Raw genomic sequence first — 19,837 nt, 5'->3', positions numbered from 1 at the left:
TTTTTTTTTTTCCCCCTTTTGCCTGTTTATATAAGTCAAATGCAATTTGAGCAACTGGAGCATCAGCTCTTTGCAGTGGAAGGTAATTTGACTGCAGCAGCCAATAAGATCACATGAGATCCTCTACAGAAAGCCCAAATGTGTATCCTCAATTCATTAATAAGTGGCTTGAATTTGAGCATAAAAATGATGTGACTTTAATGGTGTATCCAGCTGGTCAGCACATTCCTTGTTAGCGAGGGATCCCGTGTGCGAATGTTAAAATAAGGATCCCCACATGGGCTGGGAGCGATGGAACGTGGTCCGGCATCCCCAGCATGCAGCACAGGATGGAGCAGGGTAAGAAAGTCCTCAAATCAGCAACTCAGCTCTAGATGTCTCCGTACCTTCTGGGTGTCCAGATTTCAAAACTGGGACTTAAAGATCTTTATATTTCTGCATGCCAACTTTCTATCAGTAAATTTGAAACAAAATGTTACAAGCTGAAAATTAGGACTCAGTTTGTCACTGGAAATGCAACGAGAATCATTTAAACTCATGTTTTGGCTTAGCTGGAGAAAACCAACAAAATCTAGCATCTCTTTGTGAATAAATCCTTGTGAACTTGGCATGCCACAGGTAGGACCATGTGATACTGTAGGTTCTCATTTTTTGCTTCAGTACACTCATTTTTTATTGAATAGCAGAGTAAATATTTAAGCAAAACTAGTGTAAACTGCTGGCAGGTATGCCATGCTAAGTAGCAGTCATTTACTTTTAAATAATTAAAAGTCAATATACAAGCATAGCATTCTTGTTTCTGCGCAGAGCACAGTACCACCACTTTGCCTACGTGTCACTTCGGAGCTTGATTTAAAATAAAACGTTTAGTTCAGCTCATCTTGGAAAAAAAAAAATGTTTTTTTTTAAGACAGCCCACTCTGTTGCGTGTGGTTTCAGGTATTTTGGCTACGCAGATCCCAGCAATTTCTGTGTAAGGCTGAATTTGCATTACTTGTAGGCTGATAAGGAAAGCACTGATTTCCTTTGCATTATGCATAGTGGAAGTGTCAGGATGGCTCTGATGGCGTTTAATTAAATATTTGGCAGTGTTTAATTAATTAAATATTTAAACATTAAATACTAAATAGGATGTGATATCTGCTTAGTGGACATTATGTCTCAATAGCCATTAGTCATTAAATAGGACTCAAATTGGCCCTAGAAGGCTCCCCTTAGCTAAGCAAGGTCTTAAGTACATGCACTTTCGGATCTTCATTAATAAGTAATAGAGGCCAATTCAGACTATGTAGCAACACAGATATCCCTATTAACGAAAATGTTAATGTCTCTGTTTGAGACCGAGCTCTCCAGCCCAGACAGCTGGCGAGGCGCTGGGCTCGCCTGTGATTTACGGGGCGGCCGGCCGGAGCGTGAGCACTGCCCAGCCCTTTCTGGGGAGGAACAAAGGCATGGAGCTGGGATGCCTGTGGTCTGCCAGGCCCAGTATGTCTGTATGGGACTATTTCAGGCTAACTTCGGGGGATTTTAAATTAATGACATGGTTTAGTGTTTGCACACACTTACACTCTCTGCAAGAGCCCTGCTGCCCGGGGCGCCGTGTAGAGCCGCCTCGGCGTAAATGAGAATCAGGCTCTGCACATCTTCCCTCTGCCAGATTCTCACAGCCGTTTGCCACGGTGGGATCCAGCCAGATGCTAACACATGCCAACACTTCCAACGCACGTTCTTCCCACAGACATCGGGAGAACGGCTTACATGCTTAACATTAAGCATGTGCGTAAGTGCTTGAATGAAACAAGGTCTATAAAAGAAGGGGGGTCGATGCTTTAAAGATTTTTTTGTGAGATATTTTTAGCAGGAAAACAGTGTTTTACAGGCCCTTGTGGTTTTGAATTTGCTATTTCATTATTCTCTATTCCCTAGACAACTACTAGTGGCAAACACTTTGTGCTTTTCATCTCAGCGATATTTTTGGTGAGATTTATCATTTCTGCCAGGAAGCCCGAACGCCGCACTCCAGGATGCACTCTGAGCTTCTTTCAACACTGCTTTGCTCAGCGTTTTGCAGCCCACACAGGTGGTGCCCAAAAGCCTGGCGGGTCCCAAGGGTTGGCCCCCCCACTGCCAGCCCCACACTCACCCCGAGCTGTCCCGCCAACCGCAGCTCCTGGGCTGCTGACACACTGATAATCCAACTGTGCTTCTGCCTAGCGGTTTTACACTGAGTGTCATTGAGTTGGCTCTTGAGGGATTTGTGTCTGGTGGCATGCACGTTGGTACGGAAGTAAGAAGTCTCCTATGGCAAAGGTCCTCTTTGATGATTATGGAAAAGCTGCTTTGGTTAGAAGACCCTCTAACTAGATTTGGTCTTCTCCCTTCAGCCTCACATTAGCGACTCCTGGTTTCTCTCTCTTTTAGTGATTCAATCTTTCTTGTTCTGAATTTCTCCCGTGGGACCTCTCTACAGACATTTCAATATTTCACACTATTCTCTGCAGAAATCACTTGCTCAATAAAGAGCAGATTTTTTTTAATTGTACTATTAGCAGTATTGTGCAGCAGCAGTTAGCCTGTGCCTGGCAGGGGCCAAGAGAGGCCCATCCTGGACCATAGCCCCTTTGGGATGCAGTCAGCCCTTGCACGTGGGTGTCCGCACTGCACGGCTCCCATTGAATCATAGAATCATTTGAATTAGAAGGGACCCTTGAAGGTCATCTAGTCCAACTGCCCCACAATAAACAGGGACACCTACAGCTACATCAGGTGCTAGTAGTCCAGCCTGATTTTGGGTGTCTCCAAGGATGGGGCATCCACCTTCCCTCTGGGCAACCCATTCCAGTGCCTCACCACCCTCATTGTAAAAATCTTCTTCCTAATGTCCAATTTAAATCTCCTCTCTTTCAGTTTGAAACCATTTCCCTTGTCCTGTCACAGCAGATCCTGCGAAAGAGCCCGTCCCCTCCTCTCTTACAGCCTGCCTTTGTATACTGACAGGCTGCTCACAGATCTCCCCAGAGCCTCCTCTCCTCCATGCTGAACATCCCCAGCTCTCAGCCTGTCTTCGTAGGGAAAGTGTTCCATCCCTGAGATCATTTTTGTGGTCATCTTCTGGACATTCTCCAACCAGGTCCACATCTCTCCTGTACTGAGTACACCACATCTGGACGCAGCCATCCATCAACATTTTGTTCCATGCAAAATCCTGCTGCACCTTCGATGTGTTTTAAGGAGTTGTCAGAGGTGGGACAGGCACAATAAAGCCAGCCACCCATCAAATATTAAGCAGCACAGCCACTTGCTGCATTACTAGTTAACTGCCAAATGCAGATTTATTTCTCAGTTTTAGTGCCTCCTGTTGTGCGATGTCAAGTTGTCAGCAGACACCGCCAGAGAACACACAACAAATCTCCCTTACACTCACAGCAGCTCTGGCAGCTCAGCATCCTCTGCCCAAGCCCTGCACCAGGTGATCGCAGGGCAGGCTGCTCCGCTCCCCTCCTTGCTGCTCTCCCGGTTATTTCTCTTGGTGCTTTTGCATGCTTGTTGCGTGCCGTTAAAAGGCTTTTCATTTCCTGACAATTTATAAATATGTATTGGGCCTGAAGGATGAGGGTAAAGCAACTGCTGTTTCTTTTTTAAAGAAAATTAAACATGACAAACTTAGTTATTCATGCAAACCATCCGCCTGTTATCTCTGATTATGCAGGATCCAAATGGTGAATATGAGTGAATGAGTGCATTCATCAAAGTAAACTGTCAGAGGCAGGAACACAGCTTTAACCCACCCTTACCTATTCTCCTTTGTACTTACATTTCATCATCTTCAACAGGCAGCTCAGCTGCTCTCTACCACAAGCACCTATTCCACCACTCTCTATTTTAAGGGGATTAATTAGCCTCCAGAGAGCAGAGAAGCGCTGCACGTAGCGCTTGTGCTTTAAAACACCACTCATCAGGGTATTTTAAGCTCACCGTCCAGAACATATGGTGTTTCAGGAAGGGAAGCTGGAAGTGTGGTACCCTGCACGCTTCGCACACGCAGCACTGGGGGAGGCTGCGTAGTGTTTTGTTCAGCCTCTCTCTGTGTGTCTCTGCGTATGGATGTGTGTGGGGGAGAGGGAAGCAGAAATAAACACGCAGAAAGGCGACAGAGTTATTTTCACCCATCCGCCAGCCCGTCCGATGGCAACAGGGATATGTAAACTGGAGAAACAAGACAGATTCCATCACACTGAAATCCAGGTCAAGTGCCAACGCTCACCTTCCTGCTTCAGCCCAGAAAAGCTGCCTCAGAGACATCAATTCTTAGAGCAGAATCAACTGTGATGCTGCTGGGTGCTGCTGGAGCATTTCTTCTGCTGCTGTGACTCCAGGCCTACTGCTGCACGGGCACAATCCCAGTGGAAGCCACCCACAGTCCAGCTCTGATAACAGAGGGAGGGAGCCTGGAGCTGCTTGGGGAGCATCCAAGGCCTCACCATTGCATCTGCACAGAAAGTGGAGCTGGGGGAGAGGCCACAACAAGGATGCTCTCAAGTGAAGACAGAATCCCTTGCAGCACACTTGCTTCAAATAACTGGCAGGGTAAAGACCACAGACAGGCAAAAGGCAACATACCATAATACCTTACTAGCATGAACAGAGCCATTTGCCCTGCCATTTCTACCCAAACTGTAACATCTGGCATCAAAAAACCATGCTCAAGCACACGCTCACATTAAGAGGCCCACACTACCCTGGGTGTGCACATGCAACTCTCTGTAATGTCTTTTAATACCTTTTTATTTATCTCAGAGTGCACATACACACTGGGAAGGACCAATTACTGTTTAATGTGGCACACTTGGATCATCTGTGTAAAATTTGCAAGTTAATTAATTGGTTACAAGTCTTCTTTTCTTCTTCCCCCCAATACATTAAGGAAGTGCTGCATAGTGATGCTCTGGAGAACGTGGAGGCCCCCCGTTCTCCAATGGCTTTGCTGCGCACCTTCCTCTCACCGCTGATCTCACCCATTCTGGTGCACATCAGGGAGCAGACTTTTACATTACACGTGTCACCAGCTCCATGGCACTGTGCAGTGCTGGTGTTTCAGCTGGCCAGGAACATCGTGGTGCAGTGGAGGGCAAGGAAGGCTCCACGCAATATGAAATCCGTGCTGCGGTGCAGTGTGATGTTTCAGCACCAGGAAGAAGCCACTGCCCTCTCTGCACGGTGATTTACATGCTGGTTGAGTCAGTGTGACAGCAGGACTACTTAACGCTACCCTCCGCCCCCACTGTTACAGAGTTACGGCTTTAAACACCCGGTATGAATCAAGAGTTTCCTTCCCATTCAAATCCTCCTTCTGCCCTTCTCATCTGACTCATTTCCAAGCTGCCCACTGACCTTCATGCTAATTGATCATTACTAAAAGATAAGGGTAATGCAGCTTTTGAACTGTACTTACTGTATGCTCTGTACTTCCTGATCGGCACGTACTGCATTTTTTTTTCTGGGCTAAGATCGTCTGAAATTAAATCAGAAGGCAGTGGACAATTCATCAGAAACACCACTGCACGCCAGAGGGAGCTGCTTTGTTGCTACACGTGTCACCAGAAAGGTCTGGAAAAGCCCACTTCCAGCTGAGGTGCGGGTGATAAGGTGACAAGGTGGGTGGCACTAGTTGCACTGCACCAAACCCCGTGGTGCCTCGCAGTGATGGCTCTGGAAGCCGCTCAGCACCACCAGTGCTCCTCAGTGAGCTGAGCCTGCCTGCCATCGGGTACAGGGAGCAGGAAAAGTGCTGGTGATTCAGAGGAGTTATCGAAGAGCCCGAGGCACAGCTCAGAGCATTGCTGTCTGCAGGCTCTGCTCCAGCTGTCAGGTAACGCCAGCCCTCCACAATGCACTAACACTGAAGAACACGTTTTGTACACAAATGGATTATTACTGGATTCTTGTAGACTCGTCTCTGAGGCCCTTGGGAGCCTGAGTAGTTAATACATATCACAGCAGCAAGATATATAAAGCACAGAATACAAAGATACAGTGAGAAGCATGTATAGAGGTGTTGAAAAGGCGAGTAGATCTGGAGGAGTAGAGCAAATCTGCATGAGATACACGGCTCAGCAGATGGGCTTGCGAGTTGCCTATGAGAACCTTTGTCACATACTTTAAGGCAGCAACTTTGAAAGTGCCACCTAAAGCAAAACCTTCAGGCTCCAACTGTTTGGCCACCAGCAATGGCACAGCACTGCACCTTCCATACCAGATCTCTACGTGCAAGGCAGCAGACACACATGTAATTGAGTGCATCGTGACACAGAGAAACACAGCCCACACGACTCAGCTGCTTGTACTTCTGCCCCTTCATCCAGCCCTGGCGCCCCAAATGAAGAGCAGCAATCTGTATGCCCTGCTTTTGCCACTGTGTTTGCCTTCCGAGAGCCCATTTCAGGCAGAAGAGAAAATTCTTGAGGGAATAAAAGAGGTTTGAGTCACACATCTTACATCTCAAATGTGCCTTACCCAAATCAGCTGTGACAAATAATTGTATGAAGTCAGTGCAAGGCTCCTAGCTGGCCAGAATGCAGATCAAGCATATGTGGGCTTCTGACATATTAAGCAGAGCTCATTACAGGGAGATGCTGATCATTCTTTCAATTCTGACCGCATCATTCACTCGTCGTCTCATTTAAACCTCATTTTGTGATACGACACATTGGCCCTGCCACTCCCACAGCTGGTCCTGGCTGGACAATCCAGCAGCAGCGACCAGAGATTTTGTGCTGGTGCAGCCGAGAGATCCCACAGCATTAAAACCAAAGTCCCACAAAAACAGCTTCCAGTCCACGAACATGTCTTGTTCAAAGCAAAGAGGACACTCTCCAGCAGCAGTGCCAAACATGCAGATTAACAACAACGCCTTGCCTACGAAAACGGCCTTGCTGAGTCCAAACACATTCTCCTGAGATGCTAGATTTTCTAAGTTAGCAAAAATGTTGAGCTGTCTGTTTGCTCTAAACAATTATATCAGCTCTTCAAGTAAAGCATGTTCCCTCTGCTGACCTCCCCAAGCTGATAGGTAGGGTGACATTTGACTGTCTGGCTCTAACACAGACATTGGGGACAACTGCAAAGCTTCCTTGGCACAGCAGGGCACACCGAGCCGGTGGAGGGACCTGGTGCCGATGAGCTGCTGCAGCAATGAGCTCTGCTACAGGCAGCCAGGCTGGGTCAGATTTCCAGATCTGGAGCATAATCTCCTCCTCTTCACAAGGCTTTGACCAAAGCAGGGAGGTTCGTGCCTCCAGATCCACCTCTGGTCACAAACCTCTTCAATGCAGACCAAGTCTTAAATGACAAGCAAAGACAGACATATTTTGAAGAGGAAGACCTTTGAATAAAAGCCATCCAGTGTCACACTTTTAAAAAATACAAAACAGACAAGATGGAGGAGGCTTTAATGCCTCCTCCTGCAGAAACAGCGATTAAATGATTTATCCGAGGTCACACGGGAAGTCTGTGGCAGCACTGGGAATTGCTGAGCATCCCCTGGGTGCCCGCCCAGTACATTAAGCACAAACTTAGCCCTTTTCTCCATAGCATGAAGCCAAAGGCCGGGGCATGCAGCCTCGCAGCCGAGGCAGCTTGTCAGCACAGGCACTGAGCAGAGAAATGCTCGCTGCCGAAGCGAGGGCAGAGCAGCAATATTTATATCAGAGCTAATGGAGGCAAACACCCACTGCTTCCTGGTGATTTACACCAATTTATGGCCGATCTCAGCTGGAGGAGCTGGCCCCCTCCACCTCTTCCCATGGGATGCAGAGGAAGTCGCACCAGCATCCTCATTCCAATGGCACTGGGCAGTGCCTCACTGCAAGGAGAATTTCCCATGTGAACAAGTGTGTGCTTGAACTTTTTCTGCAGCTTAACTCCAAGGCAGTTACTTAACACAGAACTACACCAGGCTCCCAAGCAGAGAATTGCTTGGACAAAGTATGACTGGGTGGCTGTAGCCTGGAATGAGCAAGGGAAGACAAAACTAGATGGCAACTTCATGCTGGCTCTGGTGCATGCACATATCCCAAATATTTCCTTGTCCTTACCTGCACAAGCCATCTAGGCAGCCTTACGGTATGTGGAAGATCAGGTTTGGAAAAGACCAACATGTTCTTGGGGGTTGTGCTGAAATGGATGCTCATAAGCCATTATTTAAAAGACTGCGATGAGGAAGGAAGGGTTCTTCACTTTTACAGCTGCTTTGGAGGCCAGTGGGATAGCAGATGTGGGGATCTTGGGTCACACAGCTCCTTGGGCACAAGGGTGTTTCCCATTAGGAACATTCAGAGCTGTCTGTCCTACAACAGGAGCCCTAAGTCCCCTTTCAGCCACTATCCCCATAAAACTAATGTCCTGGGATGCAATGTATATAAAGCCAGTGGCCATCTTGGCTGAAACACAGGCAAATATATGCACAAGAACACACGGTGGTTACAGAAGGTTATTTCCCACATTGTGGTCATGTGAAGAGGGACAATAACTGTAACAAACACAAAAACGACAGCACTTTTGTCTGTGATTTTTCAGCCTCGGAGCTGTCAGCAGGTGAGAGGACAGCACAGCTTGCTCTCTCCAATATTCAGATACAGTTTAGCATCAAAAAATCTTTCAGAACGGTCATAGTCCAGGAGAATACATCTAATTCCCTCTAAAATAATTTGGAGCTTCACTGGGTAGAAAATTGCTATTTCTGCTCCATTGCCAGAGAATTCCATTTTTAATTATAGAAATTTCTGTTATGAACAATTATAATACTCTTTTGCATTCTCTCTCGCTCTTAGTTCAAACATACTATTAGCTTTTTAAACTACTGCTATGCACTGAGCAGGCATAGGCCACTCCTGATGCACAGCAACTCAGACATCCATGCCTCCTGAATTAGCTCATGCTGAGTAAGAAAATACAAACACAAACCTTTTTTTTTTTTTTGGCATGTTCCAGGACAAATTTTTCAAAAAACCACAACTTTTGGCAGTGACCTTTTCTGGTGCAACCTTCATTCAGATGAAATGAGAACAGAAAAATAATAAAGATCTTCTCCAGAGTGTGGACACAGGACCAGTAATGCTTTGTGCAGACTCAAGCAGGCTGGGAAGAGCCGCCTGAGAATGCCAGAAGCCGGTGGAAAATGACAGACCTTTTGTACCATATGTGTCTGCGGGATCTTGAAATAAAAGGATAAATTCTCAATTCCCAAACTGATAAACACAAAATTATCTTTACACAATAATTAATCATCCTGCAGGATTAATCAGCCGAAAAAGACATTCTCTGGTTTCTGACGAGTGAGATGCTCTCAGGCAGCAGAGTGGGATTCGCAGCTCACAGCTGTCCCAGCCAGAGGAAATGAACAACTGCAACAGCACGGGAGTTGGTCAAGACCTACATCGCGAGGATTAGTGTTTGTAAAGAGACAAAGATGATAAATCAGTTGCTTTAATCCACTGCAGCATTAAACAGATTGTCCCCGTAAGTTTAGTACTTGCTTTTTCTGTTCCGACTGGAATTTAGTACCTTTACTGATCTGAATCGATAACTTTAATTGGTAGTTTAGAGTTATGTGCAAGGCACACTGACACTAATGAAAATTAGTTGCTTAATTCCCCAGCTGTGCCGGGGAGCACACCAGGCAGGCCACAGGGAAGCTGGAGAAAGGTGCAGCTCTACTCCTGCTCCTCGCAAGGATGGGGACGGGATGGGGAACAGACATATCCCTCCTTGGCCAGGAGGGATATGTCTTCTGTTTTCCCATGCTCCAAAGGGTTCCTCATCAAGTTCTGTCGTGCTTGCCCCTCCCTGCAGGCACACACAGCAGCCCTGTGCCTGCTGCCAAGACTCCTGTTCTGTCCCATGAAGGCCATCTCTGGCAACAGCCACGCTCATGGAACTGATATCTAAAGGGGGCTGTAAGAAAGAAGGGGACAGGCTCTTTAGCATGGTCTGTTGTGATGTGACAAGGGGAAATGGCTTCAAACTAAAAGAGGGAAGATTTAGAATGGATGTAAGGAAGAATGTTTTTTGCAGTAGATGTGGTGAGGCACTGGAACAGATTGCCCAGAGAGGAGATGGATGCCCCATCCTAGAAGTGCTCAAGGTTGGGCTGGACCAGGCTCTGAGCACCTGATGGAGCTGTAGGTGTCTCTGTTCACTGCAGAGGAGTTGTACTAGATGACCTTTAGGAGTCCCCTTCCAACTCAAATGATTCTGTGATTCTATGAAAAGGACATACACATCAAAAAATATACAGCACCTTCCAATTAAGCTCTTTTGGTATGGATCAAAATTAAAACACAGTCATCATGTAGGCGTATTTGAAGCTCTGCTAGCCGGCAACTAAAGAGTCCAGGCTGTCCCCGCTGCCTTTGAAGCATGCCTGCTGGCTGTAGGTTTCTATAGTGCTCACTTGCAATTACAGCTCTTTTCAACTCTCTCTCTCTCCTTTTTTAATTTAAGGAGATTGAGAGGAATTAAAAAAAAACAACCCCTCATCAATCAGATTTATCTAATAAAACATTAGAGGTAGGGCTAGCTGCAGCTACCCATGTCAAAGTCAGTTGTAGATATGAAAAGGAAGGCTGTAACTCATCTTTAAAGCACTGTGGTTGTTATAGGGCTAACAGTGGCCCACTCATCTGCTCCCAGATTTAAGGACACAGGGTGGAGGTTGTGTCTCAGCTCCATGTCCTCAACAGGACCGTGGGGCTGTTCTGCACTCCTGCAAGGAGCTTGTGGGCTCACTATGGGCCTGGACTGACACTGGGCTTGGGAGCCATTGGGTGTCTCTCCTCGCCCTGGTCCATCATTTGTATGTCCCTTCATGGCCACCTGGGCATGCTGCCAGCTCCTGTTCAGCTGAGCATCAACCAACACCCCCAGGTCCTTTTTCTCAGCACAGTCTTCCAGCCGCTCTGCCCCAAGCCTGTAGCATTGCATAGGGCTGGTGTGACCAAAGAGCAGGACCTGGCACTTGGTCTTGTTGAACTTCATCCCATTGGCCTCAGCTCATTGATTCAGCCTGTCTGTAAGGCCTTCCTATCCCCAGGCAGATTGACACTTCCTCTTCCCAGCTTGGTGTTGTCTTCGACTTACCAATGGTGCACTCAATTCCCTTATCCAGATCATCATTAAAGATATTAAACAGGACAAGATCCAATACTGACTCCTTGGGAACAGCACTTACAACCATTTGCCAGCTGGATTTAACTCCACTGTTAATATCGCACAGACCCAAATGTGCTACAGATGTGGGGCACAAGCAATGCCTGTGGTTGTCCTGCAGGTCCCATCTGCTGTGGCTTTGTACATACAGCTCCTGCAAGCACAAAATGCACTGAGTTAGGAAATGTATAGTTCATCTTTTGTTTCTCCCAGCAAATCTGTGCAATTTTGGAGATATTTTGTAAATTCAGATTTATGATGATTATTTTTCATACTGTGGCTACCACAGTGACCATAGAGAATTTATTGAGGTAATAATGCCTTTAAATAGCCAATTTTCAAAAAAATGGAACCATTGCACTGGATTAACATTCAAACCATTAATACTCAAACATATTAAGTCACTTAAAGGTTTTTCTGCATGTGTGCCATTTTGGGGTATATTTTCCTCATAATACACAAAGAGAAGATATGCTTTACTGTTGACATTTAGCACATTTTCTTTATTGCTTTTCATTTCATTATGAGTAAAAACATTATTTGTCCATCCAGTCTTTTCTAGGACAAATGCCATCATTTCTGTTTGCAGAGGCAACCAAAAATTAAAGGAAATATTTTAGATGTCAACATTAAATGTCAAAAAATGATCTTAAGTAATTATTAATACCCTAGCATTGTATGCATTTTATTCAGAAAATCCCTGTTAAAAATATCCATCTGGGGATATACAAATTTATTATGTAGAACAACACCGCGTTAACGCACTGGCTTCTATTTAACGCTTTGGTTCATAGCAACAAAGATACCAATGGGAAATCATTAGACAAATACATGATTTTTGCAGCATAATAGGTCCATGTTTGGTATCATTTGAAAAAAAACAAAAAACAAAAAAACAAAACAAACCAACAAAACCTCACCGAGCTTGCACTAACAGAAAAAATGCAATGATCACGCAAAGTATGGCAATATTATAAACGTTAACAGATTCCAGAAAGGGATTTTATGTTAATTCAAATGTTAATGTTGTCTGAGGCTGCTGATAGAAGGCAGGGCTGCGACACCAGATGAGATAGACGTGGCAGGCAGTAGGAAAGCACCAGCTTGTGGTGTGGGTGGATGAGTTTTATTAATTGTATTTCCTCTAGAGCTGTAACAACAACCTGTCAGTAATCTGCATGTTTGGTACTTGATTGTTGTTAATGATTTTGCTGGCTCTCGTCCTTACCACCATCTCCTCGTGCTGGCCCCGGCCGTGTGCTGACCAACCTCTACCAGGAGGCTTCAAGAGGAACCGCCCCTTGGGAGCCAGGGACGCCCAGGTGCTTCTCCCAGCCCACACAGACATGAGTTGGACCAGGCTGCAAAACAGTTAACAAAGTGTTCTGCTGCTATTTCTCAAGGGAAAGCATTCGCTTGAAAATACTCAAATGAATTTGAAGTGATCTATGGGGCACTTTGTTACGTTAATGACTGTTACCAAGTGTCTCTTCCTTATATTGAAGTGTTTGCTCACTGTCAGCCGGGCCGCAACAAGACAGCCTGCTTGTGCCTCGCAGTCCTTCTGCACTCACCCAAACTGGTCACATGAATACGACCATTACTAATCACCAGACTGAAGCCCAGAATACTAATAAAACCATAAAACCATGGAGGATGAGCTAACTTTTGGCACATTCTTCCTTCTGCAAGACTTTGGTCAAAATTAAACATTTCTTACTTGCCCATGGCTGACAACTGGGCTGCCCAAACCAAGGCTTAGACAGCTTATCTTGACCTCTGCTAAGAAAACACCACCATCCTGGCTTATATAAGAAGGAATACCTCCTGCGAGCCCAAGGACACCAGCCTCATGTGTCAGAGACCAACATCATACAGAGCTGGCTGAGACAAGAGAACAACTTGTTTAAGGTTGGTCTGAGAATAAAATGAAACGTAACAACCAAGCCTCACTGTGAGCCGTACGATCAGGTATCACGCTGATGGCTGTAGGTACTTGGACAATGAACGTTGGGGTGAATAAAAGTGGTCAGCTTTAAACTTATCACAGTCAACGGGCATACACAAAAATGGGGCTGTGGCCCCAGGCTGTGCAGCCAGCATTGTGGTAGGCTACCCACTTCTCAAATGCAAAATACCTTGCATGGAATTACAAAATGAAACACTGTATTGCACCTTTCTGTCTGATGGTGCTACTGTGGGATTCGATCCAAAAGCACTCTCACCATTTATTCAGGCTACACGCAGGGCAGGCGGTAGTGAGTTCATGTAACTGGAGTCTGAACACGATAACCTGGCAAACCGCAGCTGCTGCTGCCTTCTCTTGTCCCTTGTGGCAAGAAAACCAAATGTTCCTACACAGCTTTATTACGTTCTTCCTGCCACTGTAGAGAGTGCCTGTCTTCCAACTGAGCCGCTTTCAGTTCTACCCGAGATCTCTTCCATCCAGGTTTAAAACCAAAGCCACGAGCTGTGCTGCTGGCTGGTGCAATTGGTGCAGCTTCACTCTCCCACCACTAATGGATTCTTCATCCCAACGTCATCAATCTGCACAGCCATTCTGAAAGCCCAGCTATGTGCAAGTTACATCGGAAATCTTTGTTCACAGTTCTCCTGCCATCACTGGAACAGCAGAGATGAATATGACATCCTAGGTTGCGCTTTCAGCACTGGGGTAATCACAGCTGCAGTGGGTGCTCCAGCTGCAGAACTTCCCCAAAAAATGACCAGCCCTGTTGTTTTCCTCCCTCTGGAAACCTGTTAAGTTTGTGATTAAAACCAGGATAATTTCAGTTTCACAAAATTTTGTTATATTCTGTTTGTAAATAAACACATCGTTGCTTGATTTTGCTTTTATAGCTTGAGCCCATTAATACGTGGCTGAATAATTTTTTTAAACAAAGTGAAGACCAACTGAGACACTGCAAGGCATTAAAGGCATTTAGATTTAACATCTGCTGTTTCCTCACCACAGTTATGAATACTATCGTAAATCCACTAGCTCCTCCTCTTTCCTATGCTCATGAAAATTTAAGAAACTAAACCCTTGTTTCTGTATCAGAGATAATCAAGAACTGAAACCTCTGAGAAGAGGAGGCACAGGTCTATCTGACGCATGTCCCCAAAGGGACACTGAGGGGAGCCCTGCTGAAACTTCAAAAAGCAGTCAGTACTTCATTAAAAATACACTTGCCTTCTCACCAGACTTGTAACGTAAGAGCATATCCTGCTCACTAAAGCAAGAGCAGTTTCCACATAAACACCCAATTCCAATACCCAGTCTGCTACTCAGAATTGCCAGCAGTTTTAGAACCACAGCCCTCTGGGATCAGGAAGTTCTCCTTTCTTCCTTGACAACCATTTGATTTCACATGCCCTCAAACGTGCCAGTCTGCAGACTTGAAAACCCCAGCTTCATTCAGCCTACAAACAATACGTTATTGCTTTTTCCAATCTCAAACTCACCATAAACAAAAACGAAAAGCTTCATATACCAAGTTATTCTTTTGTGCTTGGCTTGAACTGATTATTTCAAGAGACTGAAAGGAGACAGATTGCACGGTATCGCAATATTCTGCAATCTTAATTAAATGTTTGATTAAATATTAGTTGTGTCAGTAGAAGACAATTCAAAACTTGACACAGTTTTTGTACTTTAACAGTAAGACCTAATTCTATTTTATTTTTTGATGGGACAGGAAGGGGAGGTCTGAGTAGCATTGTAGTCTACGAATTACTATAAGATAATTGCAGCATTTTCAACATCTTAGCACCTGGCAAAACCACTGTGCTGACCCACGCATTTCCAACCTTTCTGCTAACCCATTCCCTAAGCCCAGCTTCACAATTACAATCTCCCCTCACTAATTTAGGGCTGCTTCCTTCAACACAGTCACAGCCACTGCAAACATTCAAAGGCAGCAGCAATAGAGAATCAGCTCTGGATTCCTTTCTCTCGCTCCAAATTTCTCCAGTGCCCCCAGCTTTCAGACCAAGGTGAGGTTTTGATGCATAGTTATGGCAAACCTTTCAGGAAGAAGAAGATAATCATATACCACCTGGGTTAGCACAGAATTCAATTTATTTTGCAGCATGCTTTATGCTGGCCTGTAGCTATTAAAGGGAGAGAGAGTTTCAAGCTCAAGACAGCACAGCAATGTGCAGCTGAATTGCTATTTCCCATTCCAGGCCCTGTGCTGCCTTCAGTGAGCAACACCGCATGTTAGTGGGTCCCTCTCCCCACCTCTCAGGGTAACAGGTTTGAGACAGCTTGCAGAAATGTTATCTGATGTTAGCACACCTCTTGCCCAAACTTCAGCCTCTGCAAATTTGCAAATGTACTGAAATCTTTTTCTCTTACCCCATCAGCAGTTCTGCCTGCCTTCTTCCTTGCTAATGAAGATCCATCTCCAGATTGGTCTGAATAGAATTTGTGAGAATAGGCAAAAATAGAGAGGAAAATCCCTCCTTTCGTTTTCACTTACTTTTGAAGCACTCTACAAAGACAGCGCACCTAGACAGGCATGCACACCCAAGTATATTGGGATACAACCAGAAACAAGACATTCTTAAAGTGCAAGAAAGGAGAAAATATATCTACAGTCCTCTTGGAAAGTATAGCATCTCCAGCACAAGATTGCATTGGTACCTGGGTGCTCCCAGAGCAGAGAACTCCACACTCTGAGCAGACCACTTAGAAATAACACTGACCTCTGAAGAGTGGAAGAGTTATCACATTGGCAGGATTACCATCAAAAGCAGAGAGGAGATTTAGAAAGAAGCCAGTTACGTGAACAACTTCACACAAGTAGATGTATATTTCACTATAGCAGACAGCTGTCCCACACAGCCCGGAGAACGAGGGACACCTGCACTCACAGCTGAGTGATGTTAACCAGAAAGTCATACTTAGCTTAAACTGAAAGTTAGCATTTATCACATCTGTGATGTTTTTACAGAATATTCCTTGAAGTTAGAATTAACAAAGTATAATCTGTCTATAGAGCCAGTCAGTTTAAATATAACTTAAAAAAAAAAACAAAACACCTTCAACTAAGCACTATCAAGTATCAGAAACTCCCATGCTGGTGTTTGGTGAGAGATTCAAAAACTAAGCCCAGAGAGCATACCTTTCAGGAGGCATTTTTCTATGGTTTTTTGTTTGTTTCTTTGTTCTGCTTTTTTCCCCTCTCCTCAGGTCTAAATTTAAGGACAAGTATTAAAATATGTCTTGACAACTCCTCCACTGTTACAGACGCTTGTTAATGGGCAAATGAAGTTTGCTTGGCCAGGACACGGGACATGCAGCACTCCAAGAAATGAAAGCCTCTCTGAGCTGGCACCAGCAAACTTGTTCAGCTTATATCTGCAGCTGTTAACACAGAATTTATAAGCATTCATTGCAAGAGGGAAAAAAAAAAAAAGCCAGCAGCACCAAATAACTTGCTTACCATTAGTTACAGTAGGCATATTTATTATATCAGAGCTTTAACATTTATCAGAATACTGGGTTGGGGAGGAAGGAAAGGGAGAATAACTTAAAAGCAATATTGGTGGAAACTTACATTTAGAAAGATTAACCATCAGCAGAGAAGCAGCTTCCAGAAATACAAATGTAGCATCTAAATAATCTACAGGACGTGGTGAATCCTGGTATAGCCACAAAAGCTCTCAGTTGTGGAACAGTCCTTCAAAGCGAACACCAGGAAAAAAAGTCAGCAACTGTTTTTGCATCTATTTCCCTTTTCTTCAGGAATGATCTTACTATGAACTCTCAGATACTGCGAAGGTCAAGGATTATTCTTCCTATAAAACAACAGATCTACAGGCGCACACCATCCCAGAATTCAATTTTGCACAGATTACTTGTTGTCAAAGTACATGCCAAAAATCCTAAAGTTCAAATCATTACATTTAAAATAAAGGCAAGCTTCTTTCCCCATTGCTTCTTGCTTTTAAATACAATGATCCAGACACTGACTCAAGAAATTCCCAACACACTGATCGTTAGCACACGTGTTGTGGAAGGATTCCCCAAACACTTGTCACGTTTATTATCCCCTCTCTTCTCATGTGCAACTCAATAAGAAAAATCTAAGTCAACATAAAAATTCGTCTTAATATCCAAAAATGAAACTTCCATTGGTAAGCTAGTAGTGCTAAATAAATAAGATGATAGTTACTATATTTGTTGGACCCAGTTCCCACACTACACTACTGGTCACAGTCTGAAAAACCTTAGCTGACCATAATCAAAAGAAAAATAGGAATATACATAAAACCAGCTGTCTTAGACAGCATTTTTATTAAAAATGGATACACAGAGACATAGCAGCATTTACAATAAAGATTTTTTTTTTTTGAAAAGGCATCAGGTTGTAAGCCAACCATTTGAAAAAGAGGCTTTGAAATGTCGCCTTGCACAGCACGTCTTGCCCAGTTATCAACAGGGGACTGCATAACTGCTGATTACTCAAAAGACAAACAGGCACAGTAAATAACCTAAACTTTAAGCCTTTTTTTCTGAACAGTTGGTCACATCAAGCATCACCCTCAATAGCAGCATTTGGAGCACTCTTCGGTGTTCTTTTAAGTGGCTGGCGTACTCGATCCATTTCTATAAAATGTTTTAACGTTCAATAAAAATATTTCAAATAGAAAAAAATCTTCTGTCATGAAAAAGATAAGGTTTCCTTTTCAAATTCCATAAAAGCTTATGAATGTCACCGGCAGCATTTCCATAATGGAGCAGGAGTTAGAACCAGCAGAACAGGCACTTCAGCAAAATCATCTGTAAACAGTTCGTACAGTCATATCGGCTTCAGTCCAGCGGGCTGCTTCTTACTGCTTTGTGGTGGTGTAAGGACACCAGTGGGGAAAGGTGAAGTCCTATTTTGCTCAGCCAATATGGCTTGTTTTGCTTGAGCTTTGTCCTGAAGGCAGCACAGGAAAAGAGGAGAAAAAAAATAAATCTTCACTTGGGTGTATTCATGCAACAGATCGATAATGTAACTCAGGGTTTTAGAACTTGATACTCATTTCCTGATTGCTAATCTATCATATGTATGCAGTACACAACACCAGTGAATATAAACTCCAAGAAATTAACATTAACTTTTGGAATCTGACTGTCAGCATTATGGTATCTTCAAGATTGAAAATTAAGAAGCGACTGAATAGTGAGAGATTTAACTTCTACTGTAACTAGGTAATGTAAAAGTTAATAATAATGAAAAAACATAGTTTAAGTTAAGTACAAATTGATGGACACGATGTTGATCCTCTGCAAGTTTGTCACACTAAAAACCATTGTTAATCAACTTCTTGTCAACCACCACTGTCACACAACAGCCCCACAAGATCACTCTCAAGTGATTAGTTAATTTTCTTTTTCATCAGATGAGGTTACGTTACCCAATAGATACATCTCCTATAGATAAAGGCCTAAGAAACAATACTGTAAGTATCTGAAAAGGCAGAAATATGCTTCCCATTTCTTAAGTAATTATTTGTCCTTTGACATAATAGGCTAAAATCATGACCACCTTTTTATACTAACCACTGTACTAGTCAGGTCTTTTCCCTGGTAATTTTGCAACCAGCACACAATCTTAGGCCTTTCACAATCATCATACACTCAGTCTCAATCTGATAATGCTTCATGTGAACTCAATTTATGTTCTAGCCAAAGAAGAAAGAATACTTGAGATTTTAGGCAGTTTTTGTCTTCAGTATGCATATACATACCAGCAAATCCAAGCTGTTTATGTGCGTCTGTATATTGTGCAAGTCTTCAGGAGCTATACCTCTAAAGTGTTTGAGTTTGGAGCTTCCTACTTCCCTTATAGCCATAGCAAATGGAACCATCCATTTTACACATTCCTCTATCTCACACCATTCATAACCTAGAAGACAAGACATAGGCTTACCTGCCTGACTTAAGATTTCATGTTTGCAAATGCATTAGGCAATCCATAAATACCACTCTTATGTACCTGAAACTTTCTGCATCAACTCAGATGAGGAGAAGTGGTACAAAGCAGAAGCTGCAAGTACACCATATGTATACTCCAAGCAGCCAATATCCAGCACACAGAGATCCAAGAGCTACAAGATGACAGATGTCTAATAAGTCTATTGCAAAACATTTTTTTCAGATGAAATAGTATTTGAAGGATGGAATCAGTCTTACCTCTGCTATTTGTACAAATATTTGTTGTGGATATTGTGGCAACAATACCTCGTAAAGCTCATTTAAATAGGCAACTTGCATGTAAATGTTTAGCCATGATACAACTGTCAGTGGATTTAAGTTCCAATTAAGAGCCTGAAAGAGTAGACATACACAGCACTTGAGTATTAATAAAGAATTCTTAACTGAGACTATGCAGCTTTATTTACTCTAGACAGTAAGCTGGGCAAGGCATTTTTGGAACATGCAAATCAATTCTTTCCCACACCTCCTCCTACTGATACGAGGAAACAATTCATTTTGTTAAATACTTGTGCACTGATGGATGCTTTAAATCACCTGTTACCTAGAGGGCACTGTTTTCTAATTAGAAAATTGTCTCTTACCAGCACATAAGATTAACTGAGGCTCTTGCTTTTAGTTTGATTATGCTATAACTTA

At 43.8% G+C, this 19,837-nt stretch overlaps 1 protein-coding gene across 1 annotated transcript in view; it reads right to left on the bottom strand.

Annotated features, from left to right (window-relative positions):
• Positions 1-17,474: 17,474 nt before the first annotated feature.
• The window catches only part of LOC104913010 (G1/S-specific cyclin-E1-like), a 5,798-nt gene continuing 3,435 nt past the window's right edge, over positions 17,475-19,837 (bottom strand). The window contains exons 3-6 of the mRNA XM_010717973.3: positions 19,397-19,595; positions 19,200-19,311; positions 18,952-19,109; positions 17,475-18,137 (exon numbers count right to left, since the gene is read on the bottom strand). Of these exons, the coding sequence (XP_010716275.1) occupies positions 18,015-18,137; positions 18,952-19,109; positions 19,200-19,311; positions 19,397-19,595 (592 nt within the window). The 3' untranslated portion in view covers positions 17,475-18,014. The remainder of the gene's footprint in view (positions 18,138-18,951; positions 19,110-19,199; positions 19,312-19,396; positions 19,596-19,837) is intronic.

The sequence above is a fragment of the Meleagris gallopavo genome, chromosome 13 (genome assembly GCF_000146605.3).
Source record: "Meleagris gallopavo isolate NT-WF06-2002-E0010 breed Aviagen turkey brand Nicholas breeding stock chromosome 13, Turkey_5.1, whole genome shotgun sequence".
Taxonomy (NCBI): Eukaryota; Metazoa; Chordata; class Aves; order Galliformes; family Phasianidae; genus Meleagris; species Meleagris gallopavo.
The sequence above is the reverse complement of the archived record's forward strand: the minus strand, read 5'-3'. Positions and strand labels throughout refer to the sequence as shown.